Source organism: Erinaceus europaeus, chromosome 2 (genome assembly GCF_950295315.1).
Source record: "Erinaceus europaeus chromosome 2, mEriEur2.1, whole genome shotgun sequence".
Taxonomy (NCBI): domain Eukaryota; kingdom Metazoa; phylum Chordata; class Mammalia; order Eulipotyphla; family Erinaceidae; genus Erinaceus; species Erinaceus europaeus.
The window spans coordinates 74776802-74792419 of record NC_080163.1 but is presented as its reverse complement, the minus strand read 5'-3'; the positions used below and the strand labels follow the sequence as shown (position 1 = coordinate 74792419).

General features: G+C 41.8%; 1 protein-coding gene across 1 annotated transcript in view; it reads right to left on the bottom strand.

Moving 5' to 3' along the window:
* The window catches only part of GSR (glutathione-disulfide reductase), a 64210-nt gene that overhangs the window by 37660 nt on the left and 10932 nt on the right, over positions 1 to 15618 (bottom strand). Inside the window, exons 3-5 of the mRNA XM_060183059.1 lie at positions 10769 to 10857; positions 9002 to 9071; positions 1805 to 1952 (exon numbers count right to left, since the gene is read on the bottom strand). Of these exons, the coding sequence (XP_060039042.1) occupies positions 1805 to 1952; positions 9002 to 9071; positions 10769 to 10857 (307 nt within the window). The remainder of the gene's footprint in view (positions 1 to 1804; positions 1953 to 9001; positions 9072 to 10768; positions 10858 to 15618) is intronic.

Here is a 15618-nt window from a genome sequence, read left to right as displayed (position 1 = left end):
ATATACAATATAAAGGCAGGGCTGGGGATATAGTGGTAATGTATACAGCTAGCATGCAAGAGGTTCAACTTACAGCACCACTACTACTCGAATTCAAATGATGCTTGAGGGAGTCAGGTGGTAGCACAGTGGGTTAAGCACAGGTGGTGCAAAGCATGAGGACCAGTGTAAGGATCCGGGTTCAAGGCCCCAGCTCCCCACCTGTAGGGGAGTCGCTTCACAAGCGGTGAAGCAGGTCTACAGGTGTCTTTCTTCCTCTTCCCCTCTCTGTCTTCCCCTCCTCTCTCCATTTCTCTCTGTCCTACCCAACAATGGCATCAATAACAACAACAATAAAACAACAAGGGCAACAAAAAAGGAATAAATATTTTTTTTAAATGTGGTTGGTATATTGTACCAATGTAAAGGATTTTGGGGTAGGGGAAAATGTTCAGGTCCTGGAACATAATGGTGAAGGAGGTCCTAAGTGGGGGGTTAGAGTGTTAGGTGAAAAACTGAGAAATGTTACACATGTACCAACTACTGTTATTTTACTGTCAGCTGTAAACCACTAATCCCCCCAATAAAGGGGGGGAAAAAAGCTGGAAGTTGATTCACCTGGTAGAATATACACACACTTTACTACATAGAAGGACTCAGATTTGAGTACTCTGCACCAAATGTGAACACTATACACAAGACAAGGAGGAACACTACTAACAGTTGAAGAGTGCTGTGGTGTCTCTATCCCTCTCCACCTCTTCCTATCTGAAATTACAGGGGGAAAAAAGCCCACCTGGACCAGTGGAACTGCATAGGTATAAGGCCAAGAAAAAGGGAAGATAAGACCATCTTTGAGATTCCTTACTGCTTTAATGTTATAATTGTCTATATGAGAAAAAAAGATATTTATATCAAGAAGGCTTATTAACTAGCTAGTTTAGTTACATCTCTACAAGATTTCTCCTCAGACAAAATAGTAACAATATCATGTACCTATAAGCAACTCATCTGGCAAATACTGGAAGCAATCTCTTTTTCCTTTAAGTAATTTTCTTTTTTAAAAACTTTGGGTTTTTTTTTTTTTATCTTTATTTATTTATTGGCAAGAACAGCCAGAACTCGAGAGAAAGGAGTGGTAGAGGAAGGGAGAGGGTCAGAGAGACACACCTGCCACACTGCTTCACCATTTGTAAAGCTTTTGCCTTGCAGGTGGGGACTAGGGGCTTGAACCCAGGACTTTGCATGGTGTAATATGTGCACTCAACCAGGTGTGCTATCACCCAGCCCCAGCTAGATGCAATCTATCACAGTGAGAATGATCAGGTTCTCTGATTGTTCTTCACACTACCTACACGGATGTGAGGGCGATCTGGCTGCAACATCTGTCACCCCATTGATCACCAGGGTTGATTCGACTGATCTGGCTGGATAGGCGGGTGTCCCCTTCCTCCCTCACCACTCCATGTGCGTCCCTCCCGAAGCTGCACACTTGGTCTAAGAGGACGGCCTTCCCGGAATGGAGACTGACCGGTCTTCGATTGAGGGTATACGAGTAGCTGCGCTCCCCTGCTAGAACCTCCAAATAAGCTCACACGACCTACAGTACACCCAGGCCTGCAGATGGCTGAGATGTCCTTCTTTGATAGGTCACCGAGCACTACTTACTTCGATTACATTTAAGTTCTGTGGAGTCCTTCTCTTAGAGACTTGTCCAAGAGAAAAACAGGTATGGACAGACCCCTTGGTATGACTCCCAAGGTCAAAAACAATGGTCACTTTATTCTGACTATTATTAATAAGCATTTGCCTTTAAAAGACTCACCAGGGATCTGGCTTTCTTTCGGGTGGGAGGGCACACCACCTGTGGCAATCAGGATGTGTGGAGCAGTATATTTTTTCCCATTCACCTCAATGGTGGGCTTGGAATCACCAGTAAATGCTGCATGGCCACGAATGATTTCTATGTGAGACTGCAGAAGGAAATATAGTAGTACTAATTTATTTTTAAGATTAAGAGGGGTCAAAGAAAAAAAGTAAATATACCTATTCCAACTTTATAGATCTTTCCATTTTCCTACCAAAGATTTTGATTTTAGATTTGGTGGTGCTAAGACAACTTTTATTATTTCTGTTGTTCTGTGAAGTTGGATCTTCTGAACCTACTTTGTCAATCGAAGTAATGTTACCGTTTAAACAACAACAACAAAAAATTGAAGAAAAAAAAAAGCACAACTTTCTGGGGGAATTTCTGACTTCTAATTGACACTTAGATAATGGGGTTGACATCTGATGATGGAAGTTTACAGTGATATAAAAAAGTTATCCTTGGTGGGACCAGGTGGTGGTGCACCTGGTTGAGTGTACATGTTACAGTGCTCAAGAACTCCGGTTCGAGCCCTCAGTCTCCACCTGCAGAGGCTAAGAAAAAACAAAATGATAAAGGTGAAGGGAGAGTAGGCAATATAAAGAAATAGTCTGGCTAAAGGAGGAAAGACCATGTTTTTTTAGAAATTAAGTTTCTTGGGAGTCGGGTGGTAGCCTAGTGGGTTAAGCACATGTGGCGCAAAGCACAAGGACCGGCGTAAGTATCCCGGTTCGAGCCCCCGGCTCCCCACCTGCAGGGGAGTCACTTCACAGGCGGTGAAGCAGGTCTGCAGGTGTCTGTCTTTCTTTCCCCCTCTCTGTCTTCCTCTCCTCTCTCCATTTCTCTCTGTCCTATCCAGCAACGACGACATCAATAATAGCTACAACAATAAAAAAACAAGGGCAACAAAAGGGAATAAATAAATAAATAAAATACAGTAATTAAGTTTCTTAAGATGGGAAGGAATCACAAAAACATCAATTAAGTTCAATACTAGAGATTTTGAGTACTCAGACTTCGATTGACTCTTTTTTATCATCTATTTACTTATTTATTTGGGACAGAGACAGATAAATTGAGAGGGAAAGGGAGACAGTGAGGGAGAGGGAAAAAGAGAGGCAGAGGAAGAGGGAGAAAGGTGGGAAGGAGGGGTGGAGAGGGAGGGAGGGGGAGAGAGAGAGAAATATATATAGAGAGAGATCTGAAGCACTCTGGCATATTGCACCAAAGTAAAAGATGGGGGGGGGGGGCATTCAGTGTAGGAGACCAGGTGACCTAAGGAGAGAACTGGTGGAAAAACTCTTAAAACAGCTTTCAGGGAGTCAGGCTGTAGCGCAGCGGGTTAAGCGCAGGTGGCGCAAAGCACAAGGACCGGCATAAGGATCCCAGTTCGAACCCCGGCTCCCACCTGCAGGGGTGTTGCTTCACAGGCGGTGAAGCAGGTCTGCAGGTGTCTATCTTTCTCTCCTCCTCTCTGTCTTCCCCTCCTCTCTCCATTTCTCTCTGTCCTATCCAACAACGACAAGAACAATAATAATTACAACAATAAAACAAGGGCAACAAAAGGGAATAAATAAATAAAATAAATATTTAAAAAAAAAACAGCTTTCAGAGGAAAACCTCTGTGATGAATCATGCCGTGAAACAGGTCTCTGAGGAAAATCTAAGTGTGCTATGTGCTATAAAGACCACCAGTAGCTGTTTCTGACCTTCTCTCAGAGTAGATTAGAGGAAGAGACTGTCTCAAATCAAAAAGACAAATGATTTTTTTAATATTTATTTATTCCCTTTTATGACCCTTGCTGTTTTATTGTTATAGTTATTATTGTTGTTGATGTCGTTGTTAGACAGGACAGAGAGAAATGGAGAGAGGAGGGGAGACAGAGGGGGCGAGAAAGACAGACACCTGCAGATCTGCTTCACTGCTTTTGAAGCTACTCCCCTGCAGTTGGGGAGCCGGGGGCTTGAACCGGGGATCCTTACGCCAGTCCTTGTGCTTTGCAAAGACAAATAATTATATAATTGGGTGATGAATACAGATTCATGCGGAAGTGGGCCAAAAACTGCTATATAAAAATGATCCAACAAATGTGCTTGGAGTGCCATTCCCTGAATGTTCCTAGGTTCCTTGCCCCTCTTCAGACCCTGCAGAGCTGGACTGTCCAAATCAGGTCCTGGAACATGATTGCAGAGGAGGACCTAGAGGGGGTTGAACTGTTATGTGGAAAACTGAGCAATGTTACACATGTACAAACTTCTGTATTTTACTGTTGACTGTAAACTGTCAACCTCCTCAATAAAGAAAAAAAATAATAATAATTAAAAAAAAAGATTTAAGCACTGCTTCTACGCAGCTGGGGACCAGGGGCTTGAATGAGGTCCTTGTGTATGGTAACATGTGCATTCTACCACGTGTACAACCAACCATTCAGTCCCCTGACTTATTCTTACTGGCAACCCCTGGGCCAAAGTCTCAATTTAAGAATTCCTGGCAAACTTCTGCTAATCACAATACATGTATTGACATGCAAATGTAGGCAACCCACCAGGTAATGAAGTCATATAAGCCTGATTACAGAACAGAAATTTTAGACAATTTGGAACATGTTGATTCTGAACTGACTGACTCCTTTTCATTCATCCCTTCAAACCTGCCTGGCAGGCGCCCTGCCTAATAAAGCTGAATCAAATCAATGCTCCACTCAACACCCAGAACAACCTTTCTTCATGAGTTAAGTATTGCCTGTGGGGGTGCTTAAAAAAAAAAAAAAGCATGTGTCAGGTCCTGGAAGACAGAGGAGGACCTAGTGGGGTTTGAACTGTTATGTGGAAAATTGAGAAATGTTTCACATATATAAACTACTGTGTTTTATTTTACAGTTGACTGTAAACCGTTAATTCCCCAATAAAGAATAATAATAATAAAAAGCATGTGGTTCAAGTGTCAACAATATGGATATTAGTTTGGGGGAGGAAATAATGACATTTTTTTTTAATTTATTTCTTTATTGGGGAATTAATGTTTTACATTCAACAGTAAAACATTTTTAATATATCTTATTTACTTCTGGGTTTTTTTTTTGCCTCCAGGGTTATTGTCGGGGCTCGGTGCCTGCACCATGAATCCACTGCTCCTAGAGGCTATTTTTTCCCTTTTGTTACCCTGGTTGTTTTACTATTGTTATGGTTATTATTAATTATCATTGTTATTGATGTCGTTATTTACTTCTGTTTTAATGAGTGAGATACAGAGAGGAAGACACAGAGAAGAAGACCAGAACACTGCTCAGCTCTGGTTTATAGTGGTGCTGGGGACTGAATCTGGGACCTCAGGCAGGAAAATCTTTTCGCATAACTACTATGCTGTCAACTCAAGAATGACATTTCAATTTTCATTTCCTAGAAAATCTGACACAAAGTTCCCTCTCTTACTCAAAATTTCTGGATTAACTTTAAATGATTCCTTCCATGAATGCATGGCCTGATAAATTACACTGCACATAAATATCTGTGATCACGAAAAAAAAATGCTGTGGGGTCTGGGAGACAGCCTATCCACTGCAGTATGCACATCATCATGTGTGAGGCTGTGGATTCATGCCCCAACACAACATGGGAACACCACAAATGGCACTAGCATAGCTCCATGAATGGTGGCATGGTACTGAAGTATCTTCCATTTCCTCTATTTCTGCCTCTCTTGGTGGCGCCTGAACAGGGACCGGCATATGGCGTACCAATATAGGACCTAACCCACCCATCCTCCAGATAAGTAAACACCGCTTGGCTACCCATCCACAATGGGCTGCCTTCCTACATATGAAGAGGTTTCCCAAAGCCTCTACTCTTTCTTCATGAGACAGTTTCTCTGTCTCTAAAACATTTTGCTCCGGGCCACACTTTGGCTCCTTATGACCGTGATCGTAGAGCTTGGGAGATGTGCGGAGATTTCTCCTGGGACTTTCTGGACTCCCTCTCCCATGTTTCTCATGGAGAAGGACTACTCTAACTTGAAGAGCATTCTCCAGTACCCTGGCAGTCCCCAAGAATGGAGATACATGGTTACTTCTACCCTCCTGAATCGATTCTTTCTATGATGGGAAGACATTTTTAAAAATGGGAGCCTGCAGCAATCCAACAGGAACCATCATTACGTAAAAAGAAAGGGGGAAATGTTGGTCTGCTTCTTATTCTGCTTCTAAGACCCCTTCTATTTTGATCATCACATTAGGATCCCTTGCATTGCTTAACGCTGTGGTCTATTTACATGATTATTGTTTTGTTTGAGACCTACACTGGTTTAATCCCCACTGGTTCGGGCTCTTTTTCCACTCCACCCCCTCTCCTAGTCACATCCTGTTTTCCACCGTTTAGTCCCCACTGGTTCACGAGCTTTTTCCTTCTCCCCACCCCCTATCCTACATACTTCCTCTTCCTGACACTTCCGCCTCAGGAGATATAAAGGACAGGATTTTCTAATGAAGAGAGATTTTGATTGATTGCACTGCATCCCCATTCATCAATAAAGATTGAACTGCGTTCCTAGCTCAGCCAAGAGTCCCTGGTCGTCTGTCTCCTGCCCGTGAAGCTAGCCCAGCATCTTGGGGTAAAAAAAATAAATAAAGGAGAACAGAAGACTGGGATAAGAGGATGCTCAGCGATAGCATGCATGCTTAAGGCTGTGAGTGCATCCCAAAGCACCATATAAAAATTAAGATCAGACGACCCCACCAATGTGTCCTGGAGCTCTGCTTCCCCAGAGACCCACCCTACTAGGGAAAGAGGCAGACTGGGAGTATGGATCGACCAGTCAACACCCATGTTCAGCCGGGAAGCAATTATAGAAGCCAGACCTTCCACCTTCTACACCCCATAGTGACCCAGGGTCCATACTCCCAGAGGGATAGAGAATGGGAAAGCTATCAGGGGAGAGGATGGCATATGGAGATCAGGTGGTGGGAATTGTGTAGAGTTGTAACCCCTCCTATCCTATGGTTTTGTTAATGTCTCCTTTCTTTAATTAATTAATTTAAAAAATTAAGATCAGGGGGTCAAGCAGTAGCACAGTGGGTTAAGTGCACGTGGTACAAAGCGCAAGGACAGGCCTAAGGATCCCAGTTCAAGCTCCCGGCTTCCCACCTGCAGGGGAGTCGCTTCACAGGCAGTGAAGCAGGTCTGCAGGTGTCTTATCTTTCTTTCTCTTTCTCTGCCTTCCCCTCCTCTCTCCATTTCTCTCTGTCCTATCCAACAACAATGACATCAATAACAATTATAATAATAACTATAACAATGATAAAACAACCAGGGTAACAAAAGGGAAAAAATGGCCTCTAGGAGCAATGGATTCGTGTTGCAGGCACCAAGCACCAGCAATAACCTGGAGGCAAAAACAAAAAAATTAAGATCAAATTTTAAAATGCTTTTTCTTAAGTCATTTTTCTATCTTTTACAAAAAGTATTTAAGTTAGTTGAATTAAAAATATTAATGTGGTGGATGTGGTGTGGAAATGCACACTCTAGTCTTACAATCCTGTAAATCTATTAGTCACAAATTAAAAAGTAATAATAAAAAATATTAATATGGGGCTGGGAAGCGGCTCTCCCAGTGGAATACACACTTTGCCATGTGTGAGAATCTGGATGCAAGTCCCAGTCACCACATGATAGCACTGTGCCTGAAAAAACTTTATGAGTAGTGAATAGTGCTGTGGTATGTCTCCTTCCCTCTCTGTGAAAGAAAAACAAAAAGAAAAAGAGAAAGAAAAGGAGACGTAGTCTGCTGGAAACAGTGACATCATGCAAGTGCAAAGTCCCAGCAAAACTGTGTTAATTAAAAGACAAAAGAAAAATGGGGGTGTATGGCGGTCAGGGAAGGGTGGAGGTGGAGGAAGGGGGGGGACACACACAAACTGGGAAGATAGCACCACAGCTAACATAACAGACTTTTATGCCTGAGGCACCAGCAGTCCCTGGTTTCATCCTCCTCACCACCATAAGCAGTGCTCTAGTAAACTTTACATCAGGCTCAACCTGACGCTGTTGACTGGCTATGGAAGAAGGGCAAACGCTAGAAGAAGAAGAAGAAGTAAACTGACTGATTGACTGAGGGCCGATAAATAGCTTATTTGGACAGTATACTTGCTTTGTCATATGAATGACCCAGATTCAAGTCCAGCCCCTAACTGCATTGAAGGGAGCTTCAGTAATGAGGTTTTTCTCCCTCTGTCACTCTTTCTATCCATTTGAAAAAGTTGGCCCAGAGTGGTAAAGCACTAACAATGGTTTATAAAAATTAATATGAGTATTTAGTACAGCAAATGGTATCACTTTTTTTTTTTTTTTAATCAGCTCTGGCTTATGGTGGTGCAGGGGACTGAACCTGTGACTTTGGAGCCTCAGGCATGAGAGTCTCTTTGCATAACCATAAAGCTAACCACAAATGATATCTTCATACTCATGTATAGTCACCTTAAAATCTGTGTAATAGGGGACATAAACTGATCTCCTATTTGGTCTCTAGAACAAAGCAGAGGGGTAGGCCTACTCAAGGCCGACCAATGTTGGCTAATACTGTCCACTCTCTGTAAAACAGAAACTGGTCTACTGAGTCTAAAGCTTCTGCTCAGATATGTCAAGCTCAAAATCATCCTTTGCAAAAGAAACAGTAAGAGATATATTTAGGTCAAGGAAAATAGCATAATAGTTATGCAAAAACTTTCATTCCTGAGACTCCAAAGTCCTAGATCCAATTGCCTGCACAGAGCTGAGTAGTGCTCTAGTAAAATAAAGTAAAATAAAACAAAATAAAACCCAAAGGCTGCATTTTAGTCTGACAAGGCTTTAACATACTTCTGGAGAAAACTGCAACTTGAGGGGGCCAAGGGGGGTGGCGCACCCGCTTAAGCGCTCATAGTTAAGCACAAGGACCTGCTCAAGGACCCAGCTTTGAGCCCCCGCCCCCCACTTGCAGGGGAGGACACCTCACAAGCGGTGAAGTAAGTCTGCAGGTGTCTTTCTCCCTCTCTACTTCCCTCACCCCTCAATTTCTGTTCTATCCAATAAAATGGAAAAAAATGGCCGCCAGAAGCAATGGATTCATAATGCCAGCATCAAAAAAAGAATAGCAACTTGAAAGTTGAAACCCAGCACACTCACCTTGGTCAAATTATTTTGATAGATGGTGTTCAGGCGGCTCACGTAGGCATCACGCTTTTCTTTGATAACACTGCAATGAAACCTGAGTCAGTACTGTCAAACAGGATTATTTCTCTTTTACTTAGTAACTAGGGCCTCAGTGACTTTCTGGTAGAGCCACCATCTCCCAATAAATCACCAGGCATCTGCCATATATACTCTAGACCTACAAAGCATGGAATTCTCCCCTTGGCCAGAAATGTGTGAATCTACAAGAATTATATAATATTGTATAAACAAATGGATACTGTTTAAAAAGGAATGTCCCACAAATATCACCATGACAAAACTGGAAGTGTCTACACACTACAAGGCATGATGCTGAATATTGCTCACATGCACATACACACACACAAATGCACTCACTCTTATTTAAATTTATTTTATTTTTGGATAGAGACAGAGAGAAATTGAGAAGGAAGAGGGAGGAAGACAGGGAAAGAGGCAGAGAGACACCTGTAGCCCTGCTTCACCATTTATGAAACTTTCCCCCTGTAGGTGCTGACCAGGGACTTGAACCTGGATCCTTGTGTACTATAATGTGTGCACTTTACCAGGTGCACCACCACCTAGCCCCTCCAGACATGATGCTGACATAGTTGTAAGCAAACAGGTAAAGAGCAAGGTTTTGGGGAGTCGGGCAGTAGCACAGCAGGTTAAGCACATGTGGCGCAAAGCACAAGGACTATCCTAAGGATCCCGATTTGAGCCCCCAGTTCCCCACCTGCAAGGGAGTCGCTTCACAGGCGGTGAAGCAGGTCTGCAAGTGTCTATCTTTCTCTCTTCCTCTCTGTCTTCCCCTCCTCTCTCCATTTCTCTCTGTCCTATCCAACAACGACAACAACAATGATAACTACAACAATAAAACAAGGGCAACAAAAGGGAATAAATAAATATTATAAAATTTAAAAAAAAAAAAAAAAGAGCAAGGTTCTTGCTAAGAGAATTAATGTTTATAGGCATATGAGGTGTACTCAAAGAGCAGAGGTAGCTTTCTGGAAGGAATAAAAGAAAATGATTAGGCAATATATATATATATATATATATATATATATATATATCCTTAAAAAGCAAAACAGGGGCTAGGAGACAGCTCACTTGGTAGAGTACACACATTACCATACTTAGGGACCAATTTAGAGTCCCCAGCCACCAAGTGGGATCACCATCATAGAAAAGTTTTGTGAGCAGTGAAGTAGTACCCATGTTTCTCCTTCTCTGTCCCCAACTCATTCTCTCTCTCTCTCTCTCTCTCTCTCTCAAATTTTCTTTATTCATGGAGAAGATAGGCAGAGAGAGAGAATGAACCAGACATCTTTCTGGTACATATGCTGCCGGGGATTGAACAAAGGACCTCATGCTTGAGAGTCCACAGTGCCATTTCCCAGACCACTGTCCCCAACTATCTATCTAAAAAGAAAAGAGGAGTCCATTAGGAGTGGTGGAGTTTTGTAGGCACAAAGTTCAAGTGATAACCCTGGAGCCAAAAAAAAAACAACAAAAAACTAAATATAAAATGACATATGATCTATATATACACTTAATATATACAAATTGTTAAGTTTGGAGGTAAGTGCATACCAATGAAACCACTATCACAATCAATGCCACAAGCATAATCATCACTTCCAAAAGCTAAATAACATCCCTTTAGTACTGTTTATGACTCATTTAAGAGAGAAAAATATTTATATTGACAAGTCAAACTCCCTGAGAATTAATACTTACCACCAATTGAATTTACTCTCACAGCCCTGAAAGCCATAATCAACATGATCATGCATGAATTCAGAGTGGACAGCTGTGTTCCACATTATCTGTCAACAAACAAACAAAAAAGGCAAAATAAAACCCAAACATGAATGCATGAGTCCTGAGGGAAAAATTAAAATCATGAATGAAAGGAATAGATAAAAATAGTTAACTTTAAATTAAAAATAATAATAATAGAGGCTGGGTGGTACAGCTGGTTAAACACACACATTACAGTGCACAAGGACCCAGGTTCAAGCCCATAGTCCCCACCTGCAGGTGGAAGGCTTCACGAGTGGTGAAGCAAGGCTGCAGGTGTCTCTCTGTCTCTCCCCCTCTCTACCACCCCCTTCCCTCTTGATATCTGACTGTCTCTATTCAATAAACAAATAAAGATAATAAAAAATAAATAAAAATAAACGTTAAAAGAAGAAAAAGAAGAAAGGGAAAGTTCAAATGTTTGATGACTTGTGGCCCAGAAGATGGCTCAGTGGTAAAGCACTTAATATGTATGAAAAGTCTTAATATGTATGAAACCCTGAAAGACTTACTAATATCACAGAAAGTTACTTTAGGAGATGTCACTATACCTCGCCATCTCATGAAAACTATATTTACTTCCAGTAGAGGTGTAGCCATAGACAATATGTATTACAGATGTTGGTAATGCACCTAGCCCCTTTTGGAGAGGGTCCCTCTATATAAAAAGCATTGGGCTTTTAAGACTCAGACCTAATCAGGTACAAGTCAGTCTATCTAGTTCCTTCTTTACTGCTGCTTTTCTGGAGGGGAAAGTTATTCAAGGCTATGGTTAATTCTTCTACAAAATGAAAAGCGATTACCAGATGATCTTCAAGAACATAAAAGTACTCTGAAACCAGTACAGCTCAATAAAAACCTAAGTGTCTACATGTGTGATTAGAATAAAATGATAGATAAAGTAGGGACTGGGTAGAGGTGTACCAGGTGGAATGCACACACTTTCCTAAAAGAAACTTTAAAAAAAAATCTACAGGGGAGTCCGGCGGTAGCACAGCAGGTTAAGCGCGCATGCACATGATGCAAAGCGCAAGGACCGGCCTAAGGATCCCGGTTCCAGCCCCCAGCTTCCCACCTGCAGGGGAGTCGCTTCACAGGAAGTGAAGCAGGTCTGCAGGTTATCTGTCTTTCTCTCCCCTTCTCTATCTTCCCCTCCTCTATCTATTTCTCTCTGTCCTATCCAACAACAAATGACATCAACAACAACAATAATAACCACAACAAGGCTACAACAAGGGCAACAAAAGGTGGGGGAAAGGGCCTGAGCCCTTTGGTTCAGGCACTGAGCCCCAGCAATAACCCTGGAGAAAAAAAAAAGGCAACAAAAGGGAGTAAATAAATAATTAAAAAAATCTACTGAGGCTAGGCAGCAATTACAGAAAACCTTTAGGAAATGAAATCTGGATTGTCTGTGAGATTAGGATATCTCCTTACATATCAAAAAAAAACCTGCCAATTTGAGATGTAATCTCAAGAAAAACAGAAGCGTCTATTAAAACTGTAATCTCAGTAAGAAAAGGTCTTTAAGTTTGAGATTATAATATATTTGGAAGTACATTCAGTGTTTAAAAATAAAGATGACAGCTTATGCAACAGACTTTCATTGCCCAAGGCCCCCATATTCCTAGTTCAGTCCCCAGCACAACCATAAACCAGAGTTGAGCAATGCTCTGGTGAAAGACAGAAAGACAAGAGGAAGAAAGGAAGAGAGGAAGGGGAAGGAAAGAGAGAAAAATAAAATAAAGGAAAGTGAAGAAAAAAGACAAAGGGAAAATTTTTCATCATCTGAAGAATTGTTAAAAATTTAGCTGTCAGCAAGGAAGCTGCAAAATGTGCATGCAAAATTGTTTTCATATTTGCAGCTCTAGGTCCCAGGTTCAATTTTTGGCACCACCATAAGGCAGAACTAACAGTATTCTGGTAAAAAGACTATTACTCACAAAGTAAAAAGAAAAAGAAAGAGAGAGAGAAAGGAAGGAAGGAAGGAAGGAAGGAAGGGAGAAAGGAAGAGAGAAAGAAAGAAAGAAAGAAAGAAAGAAAGAAAGAAAGAAAGAAAGAAAGAAAGAAAGAAAGAAAGAAAGAAAAGTGGGAGTTGGGTGGTAGCGCAGTGGGTTATCACGCAGTGCACGTGATAGCACCAGCGTAGGTAGGGATCCTGGTTCGAGCCCCTGGCTCCGCACCTACAGAGGAGTCGCTTCACAGGCGGTGAAGCAGGTCTACAGGTGTCTATCTTTCTCTCCCCCTCTCTGCCTTCCCCTCCTCTCTCCATTTCTCTCTGTCCTATCCAACAACGACGACATCAATAACAACAACAATAATAACTACAACAGTAAAAAACAACAAGGGCTGGGAGTCGGCGGTAGCGCAGTGGGTTAAGTGCACGTGGTGCAAAGCACAAGGACCAGTGTAAGGATCCTGGTTCAAGGCCCCGGCTCCCCACCTGCAGGGGAGTCGCTTCACAGGCGGTGAAGCAGGTCTGCAGGTGTCTGTCTTTCTCTCCCCCTCTGTCTCTCCCTCCTCTTTCCATTTCTCTCTGTCCTAACAATGACATTAATAACAACAACAATAATAACTACAGCAATTAAAAAACAAGGGCAACAAAAGGGAAAATAAATAAATAAATAAATATAAAAAACAGAAAAAGAAAAGAAACATCATCTTTCTAGAAAAAAAAATTCTTGTCTTCCTGGGGGGAAAAATAAATTCTGAGGACAAACAAATGACAAACTAAAAAGCTAGAGGCTAACATCCTGCCTCTGCAAAACTAAACAGGGTTGCAGATAGTGAACCAGAGCCCTGACTGACAAGAGCCTCCATCTGCCACCATCCACTACACCTTGGTCATATCAACACCTGAATTGAGAGCTAGAGAAAAGCTTTTACATTTTCTGGCTACTTCTCCCTATTAAGAGAGGAAAACAAAAACAAAATAAACAAAAACAGCCCTTTACAAATAAATAGCTATCTATGCCAGGACTAATATATTTTGTTGGTCTTTGTATCTTTTAGACCAAAGGAAGTTTGATACCAGATATGGTGTTGCATCCTTGGTTATCTTCCTACTGTGCCCCCATTAAAACTTGGCACTGACCAGGTGGTCGCACACCCAGTAAAGCGCACACATCATTCTATGCAAGAACCTAGGTTCAAGGCCCCCCGCTCCCCACATGCGGGGGGGAAGCTTCATGAGCGATGAAGCAGGTCTGAAGGTATCTATCTTTCACTTTTCCTCTCTATCTCCCCTCCCTTCTCAAGTTCTCATTGTCCTATTGAAGAAAAAAAAAAAACAGAAAGAAAGGATGGGAGGGAGAAGGGCAGAGCGAGGTGAGGCGAGGCGAAGAGAGGAGAGAAAGAAATGGCCACCGGAAGTGGTGGGTTCACAGTGCTAGCACCAAGCCCCAGCAATAACACTAGTGGCAAAAAAAGTAAAAATAATAAGTGGGTATAATAATAATAATAATATAAAATAAAATCTTTGGGGCCAGGCAGTGGTGCACCTAGTTAAGAATACACATTACAGTGTACAAGGACTCAGGACTCAACTGGTCAAGTCCCTGGTCCCCACCTGCAGGGGGAAAGCTGGTGAAACAATGCTGCAGATGTTTCTCTCTCCCTATCTTCCCCACCCCCACTCAGTTTCTCTCTGTGTCTATCCAATAATAAATAAAAATACTTAAAAAAATAAAATAAAATAATTTTCACCGTAAGAATTTAAAGCATGGAAGATGTCCCAGACTAATTTATTTTTGCATGCATGAAGCGATTAGTGTTCTGAGGCTAATAATTCTGTGGTTCTCTCCAACAACCCTTCCTTCCCCATCTCCCGGACAGGGAGAGCTCAGTGGTGACCAGAAGAACCTAAAGCAATGTAGGGAGACACAGCTGGCTCTAAATATCATGCCTGGAGCTCCAGGAACCAGCCTATGGCCACAGAGCTGTACAGGGCACACTACTGTTGATGATATACCTAGGATATCATAATGGAAAGAAGGAGTGAAGCCAGAGTCCTTTCAGATCCTTAAATGCTAAGCCAGTCTTAGAAACTATTTCCAGGCTTCTTAGTGGACCTAGGAGGTGGCTTTATCCATAAAGGATCTAGGAGGTAGCTTGATATCCATAAAGTGTTGGACTTTCAATGAGCATGAGATCCTGAGTTTGGTTCCCTGAACTGTTAAGTGCCAGAATTATGCTCTGGTTCTCTCTTCTTCCTTTCTCAATAAATAAGCCTTTTTAAAAAATATATGACAGGGTGGGGGTAGATAGCATAATCGTTATGAAAAGAGACTCTTGTGCCTGAGACTCCAAAGTCACAGGTTCAATCTTCCATACCACCATATAAGCCAGAGCTAAGCAGTGCTCTGGTAAAAAAATAATAATAATAATAATACATGACAGTAAAATATCCCATTGTCTAATCCATTTTTAGGTTGAGCCCTCAGTTATTTTTATTTATTTACTTTTGCCTCCAGGGTTATCCCTGGGGGTCAGTGCCTACACTACGGCTATTTTTTCCTTTTATGTTGTTGCTGTTGTTATAGTTGTTGTTATTGTTGCTGGATAGGACAGAGAGAAATTGAGAGAGGAGGATGAATCAGAGAAGGGGAAAGATAAGACACCTACAGACTTGCTTCACTGCTTGTGAAGCGGGTTGACCTCCCTACAGGTGGGGAACAGGTATTCAAAATGGGATTTCTTTTTTTCCCCCTTTTTAAATTTTTTTTTATATATTTATTTTATTTATTTATTCCCTTTTGTTGCCCTTGTTGTTTTATTGTTGTAGTTATTAT